We start from the raw sequence: 10,197 nt of genomic DNA on the forward strand, positions 1-10,197 counted from the left end.
ATGGGACACTGGGAGTGGGGACACTGGGAACGAGAACAGGGACATTGGGAATGGGGACATTGGGATGGGAATGGAGACACTGGGAATGGGGACATTGGGATGGGAATGGGGACACTTGGACAGGATTGGTGACACTGGGACAGGACTGGTGGCCATCTTCGCCCCATTCCTTGGATTCCTTGGACACCACAGGTCCTTGTGGAATTTATCGGGATTTCCATTGGTCCTTGTGGGATTTTATGGGATTTCCCTCGGTCATTCCGGGGTTTGTGGGATTTCCCTCGGTCATTCCGGGGTTGTCACACACAAACCAGTGACCAGCAGAGACCGTACCCAAGCAAGCTGCTGCTCCCACCATAGCGTAAAGTCCTGGTGTGACACAGTCTGCCCCAGGTCTGCACCAGTTCCTGAAGATGATCCAGTCATGATGGTGGTATGCCAGCTGCTCCACTCCAATCCCAACCATCCTGCCAGCTATGGCGCCAACAGCCATGCTAGGAATAAAAAGGCCTGAAGGGATCTGGAATGAAATATAGACACATGAGCACCTTGACAAAAAAGGCAAGTATCAAACAATTTTAATTAACAGTAAGAGAACCAAGTTTCCATAGCCTCATGGCAGCCTACAGGGCTGATCCCCATGGTCTGGCACAGTTTTCTGCAGTGACTGAGTTTATGTGGCTACGTGTGTATTAATAGCTTTATAAAATGTTAGTGCATTTTTAAAAGACATTTTGAATCCTATCTGCTGCATCCCACTGAATTAGGGAGATAAATGCTGTTTCTGAATAATAGTTTGCTTTTGAAGACAAGATGTTCCTGGCTTTGCCTTTATTGCTTTCTCAGCAGGAAGTCAGGAGCTGCTGATGGTTCTGTCATAGGCTTGAGAATAAGCTTAACTGAAAATAACATCTTGATTTCACCCTCTATCAGGTGGAGCACTTTACAGTTTTATTACTACTTTTTCAGGCTAAATCAGACAAGATTTTAAATTAAATGTCAAATGAAGAATAAAAATTCAGAAAAAGGGGGCTGACTGCTCAGAGGCAACTAATCCTCCATCTCAGTTTACAATATATATTCCAGGAAGCTCTGTGAATCATTACTTTGTTGTCTGCTATACAGACAAGTCACAAATCATTAAAAACAGTATTTAAATGAGAATGGAGTGGGGACACCGGGATGAGAATGGGGACACCAGGACAGGATTGGGGACATGGGGATGGGAATGGGGACACTGGGAATGAGGACACTGGGACAGGAATGGGCACATTGGGAATTGGGATGAGAATGGGGACACCGGGATGGGATTGGGGACATTGAAAATGGGAGTGGGGACATTGGGAATGGGGATGGGGACATTAGGACTGGGGACAGTGGGATGGGAATGGGTAGAGTGGGATGGAATGGGACACTGGGAGTGGGGACACTGGGAACGAGAACAGGGACATTGGGAATGGGGACATTGGGATGGGAATGGGAACACTGGGAATGGGGACATTGGGATGGGAATGGGGACACTTGGACAGGATTGGTGACACTGGGACAGGACTGGTGGCCATCTCCACCCCATTCCTTGGATTCCTTGGACACCGCAGGTCCTTGTGGGATTTATCGGGATTTCCATTGGTCCTTGTGGGATTTTATGGGATTTCCCTCGGTCATTCCGGGGTTTGTGGGATTTCCCTCGGTCATTCCGGGGTTCATGGGGAATTCCGGCGCCTGAGGCCGATGGCCAGCGCAGCTCCGGCCACGGCCACACCGGCCACCGCGCAGGCCAGCGCTGTCCCCACGGCCAGCGGTGTCACCGCGCCTGCGAAGGGACACCGAGTGACACGGAGGGGAGTGGGGATTGTCACCGGGTGCCACCCACTGTCACCCGGTGTCACCTGGTGTCACCCAGAGTCACTCGGTGTCACCCAGTGCACCCGGTGTCACCCGGTGTCACACAGTGTCACCAGTGTCACCTCAAGGACTCACCCTGGTGGCCCTCGGGGCGCTGGCCACGCTGGGCACTCGAGAGCAGCACGGGACCAATGACAACGTCAGCTTCGGAGGTGGCACCTGGGGACATGGGGACAGTGAGGGACAGTGAGGAGGGATCACCCCATCAACAAAGTCTCACTGTCCCACTATGTTCCTGTGTCCCCAGGATGTCCCCATGTCCTCCCTGTCCCCATGTCATGCTGTCCCCATGTCCCCATAATGTCCCCATGCTGTCCCCCTGTCCCCACGTCACCCTGTCCCCAAGTTCCCCATGTCCCTCTGTCCCTGGTATCCTCAGTGTCCCCATGTCCCCACAGTGTCCCCTGCTGTCCCCTCACCGTCCCCGTCGTGTCTCCGGTAGCGGTGGCCGTTCCAGGGCTCCACTGGCCGCGGGCCGCGCTGGCCGCAGTTGCCCCGCTCGCAGCAGCTGCAGATGTCCCTTGTCCCCTCCACGGGCGCCCAGCTGTGGCGGGGAGGTGACACCGTCAGCCGGTGCCACCAGGACGGGCAGGTGCCACCAGAAGGGTGCCACCGCGGAGATGCCACCAGGGAGGTGGCACTACAGAGGTGGCACCAGGGAGGTGACACTGGGGAGGTGACACGGGGGAGGTGACACGGGGTGACAGGGAGGTGACAGGGAGGTGACAGGGAGGGCGGGCAGGTGCCACCAGGCAGGTGCCACCGCAGAGATGCCACCAGGGAGGTAACACCATGGAGGTGGCACTATACAGGTGGCACCGGGGAGGTGACACTGGGGAGGTGCCACCGGGGAGGTGACACCAGGGAGGTGACACTATACAGGTGGCACCGGGGAGGTGACACTGGGGAGGTGCCACTGGGGAGGTGACACTGGGGAGGTGACACAGGGGAGGTGACACTCACGTGTTGCGCGCCTTGCTGAAGGAGCAGGCCTTGTTCAGCGCGTCCGGGCTCTGCTCGGCCGGTGTCACCTTCAGGTGACACGTGATGTAGATCTGCACCAGGGGACACTGCTAAGGACACCGCGGGGACACCGGGGTGGCGCTGGGGACAGCAGGGTGTCCCCGGCGTGTCCCCAGGGCCTTACCAGGCTGCGGGAGTCACCGGCAAAGCGGAAGGCGTCGATCTGGAAGCGCAGCACGTCCTGCCGCGGCCGGGGGGTGACAAAGGCCGAGCTGGTGGCATCGGAGCGCCCGTCCACCAGGCAGCTGTGGGGGACAGTGGGGTCACAGCCCAGGGACAGCAGGGTCAGACCCTGGGGACAGTGGGGTCACAGCCATGGGGACAGAGGGGTCACAGACACAAGGGCAGCAGGGTCGCAGCCCCAGGGACAGAAGGGTCACAGTCCTGGCTGGCACCGCAGCGTCCCCAAGTGTCCCCAGATTGGCTGAGGAAGTGACAAGGGCTCAGCACCTCCTGGGTGACCCCAGACCTCAAAATGTCCCCAAATGTCCCCAGATTGTCCCCAAATGTCCCCGGACCCACCCATTGAAGTTGATGATGGCGTAGTGGGGCAGGATGAGCTGCTACCCTACCCTGATGCCAAAACGTCCCCAAATGTCCCCAAAGTGTCCCCAAACCCACCCACGGAAGTCAATGATGGAGCAGTGGGATGGGTTGAGGTGTCACCACCACTGACCATGTCCCTCACCCCAGATTGTCCCCACATGTCCCCAAATGTCCCTGTACTCACCCATTGAAGCCAATGATGGGTAATGAGGTATCACCACCATGTCCCAGACCCCAAAGTGCTCCCAAACTGTCCCCAAACTGTCCCCAAAGGTCCCCAAACTCACCCACTGTAGTCGATGATGGAGCAGCATGGTGGGATGAGGTGTCACCACCCCCTGACCGTGTCCCTCACCCCAAATTGTCCCGAAATGTCCCCAAACATCCCCAAATGTCCCCCAATGTCCCCAAACGTCCCTGAAATATCCCCAGATGTCCCCAGGTGTCCCCTGCGCACCCGTTGAAGTCGATGATGGCGCCGTGGGACGAGGAGGGCTCACCATGCCCAGAGTGTCCCCCAGACTCCAAAGTGTCCCCAAACATCCCCAAATGTCCCCCAATGTCCCCAAACGTCCCTGAAATATCCCCAGATGTCCCCAGGTGTCCCCTGCGCACCCGTTGAAGTCGATGATGGCGCCGTGGGACGAGGAGGGCTCACCATGCCCAGAGTGTCCCCCAGACTCCAAAGTGTCCCCAAACATCCCCAGATGTCCCCAAATATCTCCAGACATCCCCAGCAGTCCCTGGCACACGTGTTGAAATCGATGGTGGCGTAGTGGCACAGGGAGAGCTCACCACCCTCTGGGTGTCCCCCAGACCCCAAAACGCCCCCAAACATCCCCAGACATCCCCAGACATCCCCAGATGTCCCCAGATGTCCCCAAATGTCCCCGGATGTCCCCGATGTCCCCGGCGCACCCGTTGAAGTCGATGATGGCGTAGTGGGGCTCGCTGCCCGCGCCGGGGCCCAGGGTGGCCACGCAGGAGTCGACGAAGAGGCGCAGCGGGACGTGGCTGTGGGCGCCCACCTCGGCCTGGATGTTCAGCACGTCCCCCAGGCGGAACGCCGAGAGCCCAAACATCCCCAAATGTCCCCCAATGTCCCCAAACGTCCCTGAAATATCCCCAGATGTCCCCAGGTGTCCCCTGCGCACCCGTTGAAGTTGATGATGGTGCCGTGGGGCAGGATGAGCTGCCACCCTCCCCCTGACCCCAAATCTTCCCCAAATGTCCCCAAAACATCCCCAAACATCCCCAAGTATCCCCAAAGGTCCCCAGATGTCCCCAGACGTCCCCATCACACCCGTTTAAGTCGATGATGGTGTAGTGGGACAAGGAGGGCTCACCACGCCCTGGGTGTCCCCCAGACTCCAAAGTGTCCCCAAACATCCCCAAATGTCCCCAAATATCTCCAGATGTCCCCAGCAGTCCCTGGCACACGCTTTGAAATCGATGGTGGCGTAGTGGCACAGGGAGAGCTCACCACCCTCTGGGATGTCCCCAAATATCTCCAGACATCCCCAGCAGTCCCTGGCACACGTGTTGAAATCGATGGTGGCGTAGTGGCACAGGGAGAGCTCACCACCCTCTGGGTGTCCCCCAGACCCCAAAACGCCCCCAAACATCCCCAGACATCCCCAGACATCCCCAGATGTCCCCAGATGTCCCCAAATATCTCCAGACATCCCCAGCAGTCCCTGGCACACGTGCTGAAGTCGATGGTGGCGTAGTGGCACAGGGAGAGCTCACCCCCCTCTGGGTGTCCCCCAGACCCCAAAACGCCCCCAAACGTCCCCAGACATCCCCAGACGTCCCCAGATGTCCCCAAATGTCCCCGGATGTCCCCGGATGTCCCCGAGGGATGGGGCGCACCCGTTGAAGTCGATGATGGCGTAGTGGGGCTCGCTGCCCGCGCCGGGGCCCAGGGTGGCCACGCAGGAGTCGACGAAGAGGCGCAGCGGGACGTGGCTGTGGGCGCCCACCTCGGCCTGGATGTTCAGCACGTCCCCCAGGCGGAACGCCGAGAGATCCCGCTCCGAGCTCCAGTCCTCTGGAAAACCCCACGGGAAAAGGAATGGGAAAAGGAGGGACCCCAAAAAATCCCACTCCGAGCTCCAGCCCTCTGTAAAACCCCACGGGATCAACCCCAAAGTGATCCCGAAAGGAGAAAAGGGATGGGAAAAGGGGAACACCAAAAATTTCCCGCTCAGAGCTCCAGTCCTCTGGAAAACGTCATGGGAAAAGAGATGGGAAAAGGGGAGATCCCAAGAAATCCCGCTCCGAGCTCCAGGCCTCTGGAAATCCCCATGGGATCAACCCCAAAGTGATCCCAAAGGGGAAAAAGGGATGGGAAAGGGAGAATCCTGAGAAATCTCACTCTGAGCTCCAGTCCTATGGAAAAACCCACGGGAAAAGGGTTGGGAATCAGGGAATACCAAGAAATCCCTCTCTGAACCCCAGTCACCTGGAAAACCCAGCAGGATAAACCCCAAACAAACCCCAAAAGGAGAAATTATTCCATTTTTGTTTTTTGAGAAGGGGAGAAGGGGAACGCTGAAAAATTCCCACTTGTAGTTCCAGTCCTCTGGAAAATCCCAGAGGAAAAGGGATAGGAAATGGGGGATGCCGAGAAATCCTGCTCCAAGCTCCAGTCCTCTGGAAAACCCCACGGGGTCAACCCCAAAGTGATCCCAAAGGGGGAAAAGGGATGGGAAAGGGGGAAACGGTGGAATCCCGAGAAATCCCGCTCCAAGCTCCAGTCCTCTGGAAAACCCCACGGGGTCAACCCCAAAGTGATCCCAAAGGGGGAAAAGGGATGGGAAAGGGGGAAACGGGGGAATCCCGAGAAATCCCTCTCCAAGCTCGGGAATCCCGAGAAATCCCTCTCCAAGCTCCAGTCCTCTGGAAAACGCTGTGGGATAAACCCCAAACTGATCCCAAAAGGGGAAAAGGGTTGGGAAAGGGAAGGAAAAGAGGGAAAAGGGGATGGAGAAATGGGAGAAAGGGGAAAAGGGATGGAAAAGGGGAATCCTGAAAAGGCCCTCTCAGAGCTCCAATCCTCTGGAAAACCCAAGGGAGTCAACCCCAAAGTGATCCCAAAAGCAGAAAAGGGGTGGGAAAGGGATCAAAAAGGGGGGAAAAGGGATGGGAAAGGAGGAAAAGGTGAGGGAAAGGTGGGGATGGAAAAGGGGATGAAAAAGAGGGTGGAAAAGGGGGAAAAGGGATGGGAAAGGGACGAGAAAGAGGGAAAAGGGCGGGAAAACCCCGGTCCCGCACCGTTCATGAGGCGCAGGGAGAACAGGAGCTTCTCCTGGGAGGCCAGCGCGGAGTTGAAGGGAGCCCAGGTGGGACGGATGGAGCCGCTGGAGACGTTATCCCGCCTGGGAAAGGGAACAGGGAATGGGATCGGGAATGGGAATGGGACAATGGGAATGGGGACACTGGAGACGTTATCCCGCCTGGGAAAGGGAACAGGGAATGGGATCGGGAATGGGACACTGGAGATGTTATCCCACCTGGAAAAGGGAATGGGATCGGGAACGGGACACTAGGAATGGGACACTGTGATGGGAATGGGGACATTGGAAATGGGACACTGGGACAGGAATGGGACACTGGAAATGGGACACTGGAAATGGGACAATGGACACGTTATCCCGTCTGGAAAAGGGAATGGGATCAGGAATGGGATCAGGAATGGGACACTGGGAATGGGGACATTGGGATGGGAATGGGGAAAGTGGGAATGGGAATGGGGACAGTGGGATGGGAATGCGAATGCCAGGAATGCGGAATGGGATCCAGGGGATCCTGGGAATGCCAGGAAGGCAGGATGGGATCTGGGGACGTGAATGGGATTCCTGGGAATGCTGAGAATGTGGGATGGGATCCTGGATGGGAATGGCGTTGCTGGGAAGGCAGGATGGGATCTGGGAGAACCTGGGATAGTGGCACTCGATGGGAATGACGGCCGGGTCGCTGCGCACGATGGCCGGGTTGCTGCCGGGGCTGGGATCGTAGCTCAGCAGCGTCCGGTAAATCAGGGAATCCGGAGTGACCTGGGAATGGAAACCGGGAATCCCGGGGGAAAAGGGCTCCTCAATCCCGAGTGAGCGGGAAGTGGGAGGAATGAGGGAACCTGAGGTGGTCCGGGAATAAAAAATGAGAATTCTGTGGGAAAAGGGGTTCCTCAATGCACAGTGAGCAGGAATTGGAAGAAATCAGGGAATCTGGGGTGATCTGGAAATGAAAACCGGGAATTCTGTGGGTCTCCAATCAGGAGTATCAGCAGGGTGAGTGGGAATTCCAAGAAATGAGGGAATCCGGGGTGATTTGGGAATAAAAATGGGGAATTCCGTGGGAGAGGTCAACACTCATCCTGGCAGCATCACTGGGCTGGCTGGGAATGCTGAGGGAATCCATGGAAATGGGGGAAAAGGGGTGGAAAAGTGGGGAAAGGGATGGGAAAGGGGGGGAAATGTATGGAAAAGGGGAGGAAATGGGGTGGAAAAGGGGGGAAAGGGATGGAAAATCCCAGTTTTCAGGGAGTTAAATTAAAACAGAGGGAAAAGGGCCTTTTCCCAGAGGAGTGGGAAAAGCTGCAGGAAAACCGCTCAAATTCCCAGGAAACCGCGGCTCCTCCTTGCCGTGGAATGATCCCGGATCCAGCCCCTGGATCTCCGTTAAACCGGGAACACGCGCGGCCCCGGAGCTGGGGATTCCGGGATGGGGACAGGACTCGCCTGGATCTCCATCAAAACCTGGGAATTGCACGGACCCGGGAGCCGCTCCAGGGGGAAATCCCGGCGGGAATCCCGGGATGGGAACAGGACTCACCTGGATCTCCCTTAAATCTGGGACTTGCACAGACCCGGGAGCCGGTCCAGGTGGGAATCCCGGGATAGGAGCGGAATCCCGGGATGGGAACGGGACTCACCCGGATCTCCCCCGATACCTCGGGATCTCCTGGAGCCTCTCCCGGGCGGAATCCCAGGATCGGGGCGGGATCCCGGGATCGGGACAAGGACTCGGGAATCCGCGCGATCCCGGGAGCCGCTCCCGGTGGGAATTCCGGGATCGGGACAGAATTCAACTGAATCTCCCTCAAAACCTGGGATCCGGGCAACCCCGGGAGCCGTTCCAGGTGGGAATCCCGGGATAGGAGCGGAATCCCGGGATCGGAACGGGACTCACCTGGATGTTCCTCAAAGCCTGGAATTTGCACGGAGCGGGAGCCGCTCCCGGTGGGAATGCCGGTGGGAATCCCGGGATCAGGACGGGACTCACCTGGATCTCCCTTAAATCTGGGATTTGCCCAGACCCGAGAGCCTCTCCGGGTGAGGATCCCGGGATAGGAGCGGAATCCCGGGACCGGGACGGGACTCTCCTTAAACCCGGGAATCCGCACGAGCCCGGGAGCCGCTCCCGGTGGGAATTCCGGGATCAGGACGGGACTCACCTGGATCTCCCTCAAAACCTGGGATTTACACGGACCCAGGAGCCGCTCCCGGTAAGAATCCTGGTGGGAATCCCAGGATCGGGGAGGGACAAGGACTCACCTGGATCTCCCTTAAAACCTGCGATTTGCACCCGTCCGGGAATTCCGGGATCCCGACAGGACTCCCCTGGACCTCCCCGGACACCGTGGGAGGATTCCAGGTGGGAATCCCGGGATAGGAACACGGACTCACCTGGATCTCCCCTAAATCTGGGATTTGCACGAGCCCGGGAGCCGCTCCCGGTGGGAATTGCGGGATAGGGGCGGGATGGGGCTGGGATCCCGGGGTCAGGACGGGACTCACCTGCATCTCCCTCAAAACCAGGGATTTCCACGGACCCGGGAGCCGCTCCCGGTGGGAATGCCGGCGTTGGGAATGCCTGGATTCCCCGGCCGGACTCACCTGGACGGTGCTGCCGCACTCGTGCAGGCCGGCGCTGAAGGTGACGGTTTTTTGGGATGGATCCAGGCGGGAATGTTTGCAGGCGGCGGGGCCCAGGCTGAGCTCGGCCGCGCTGACCAAGCGGCCGGTGCCGAACAGATCCCGGTGCACGGTCACCACCAGCTGCGCCTCCTGGCACTGCACTTCCACCGGCATCTGGGGCCGGGAATGGGACCGGGAATGCGGCTGCTCGTCCCCCCACACCCAGGGATTGGGATCGCTCCACGCCGGCTCCCAGGGAGGAGGCGCCGGAGCCGCGGGGGCCGCGCAGAGCAGCGCCAGGAGGAGGCGGATTTGGGAGCGCATCGCGGAAAATCCCTGGGATTCCCAGCGCGGGGCTTCTGCCCGGGTTTTTATCCCGCTGGGAACGAGCCCAGCTCCCCCCTTTGGAATTCCAAGGGCGCCCCTGAGAGCGTTCCCGTCATTTCCGGGGTGCGAGGGGTCGGGATGAGCGTTCCCGGCGGATTTTTGGGAATTGTTTATCCCGGCAGGAGCCGCGGAGCCGCGAGCCGAGGGAATTGTTTGGGCTCGGCGCTGATAAGGAGCGAGCAGAGGCTCCGCTTTTCCCGGGATCCCGAATTCCAGGGATAACCCCAGAACTCCCGGAGCGCTGCTCTCCCCTCGGACGAGGAATTTTGTGAGGGGTTATCCCAAAAAAAGGAAGGAATTTTGGCTCCGACCTCGCCCCCAGGCTTCGAATTTTGGGGTCTCCTGTGATCCAAACTCCTCTGGATGCGCAAATCCCAGGGTTTTTTGGGATACAATGCGGGATCCTCCCCCATTT

At 58.5% G+C, this 10,197-nt stretch overlaps 1 protein-coding gene across 1 annotated transcript; it reads right to left on the reverse strand.

The window, feature by feature from the left end:
- Positions 1 to 1,703: 1,703 nt before the first annotated feature.
- On the reverse strand, positions 1,704 to 9,719 carry ZP3 (zona pellucida glycoprotein 3). The gene is made up of 9 exons (XM_041418383.1): positions 9,375 to 9,719; positions 7,414 to 7,532; positions 6,751 to 6,854; positions 5,347 to 5,524; positions 3,053 to 3,173; positions 2,869 to 2,960; positions 2,325 to 2,449; positions 1,981 to 2,064; positions 1,704 to 1,813 (listed from the first exon to the last, which is right to left on the reverse strand). Exons 1-9 carry the CDS (start codon positions 9,717 to 9,719, stop codon positions 1,704 to 1,706), a joined length of 1,278 nt encoding a protein of 425 aa, XP_041274317.1.
- Positions 9,720 to 10,197: the final 478 nt, after the last annotated feature.

Source organism: Onychostruthus taczanowskii, unplaced genomic scaffold (assembly GCF_017590055.1).
Source record: "Onychostruthus taczanowskii isolate IOZ18803 unplaced genomic scaffold, ASM1759005v1 scaffold6, whole genome shotgun sequence".
NCBI classification, from domain to species: domain Eukaryota; kingdom Metazoa; phylum Chordata; class Aves; order Passeriformes; family Passeridae; genus Onychostruthus; species Onychostruthus taczanowskii.

What these genes read in the sequence shown, in the direction of transcription:
- ZP3 (XM_041418383.1), bottom strand. Translation starts at nt 9,719, where the DNA reads ATGCGCTCCCAAATCCGCCTCCTCCTGGCGCTGCTCTGCGCGGCCCCC. An exon ending in AGTGCGGCAGCACCGTCCAG is followed by an intron (nt 7,533 to 9,374) that starts GTGAGTCCGGCC and finishes TTCCATTCCCAG; the next exon opens with GTCACTCCGGATTCCCTGAT. An exon ending in GCGCCCCGAGGGCCACCAGG is followed by an intron (nt 1,814 to 1,980) that starts GTGAGTCCTTGA and finishes GTCCCTTCGCAG; the next exon opens with GCGCGGTGACACCGCTGGCC.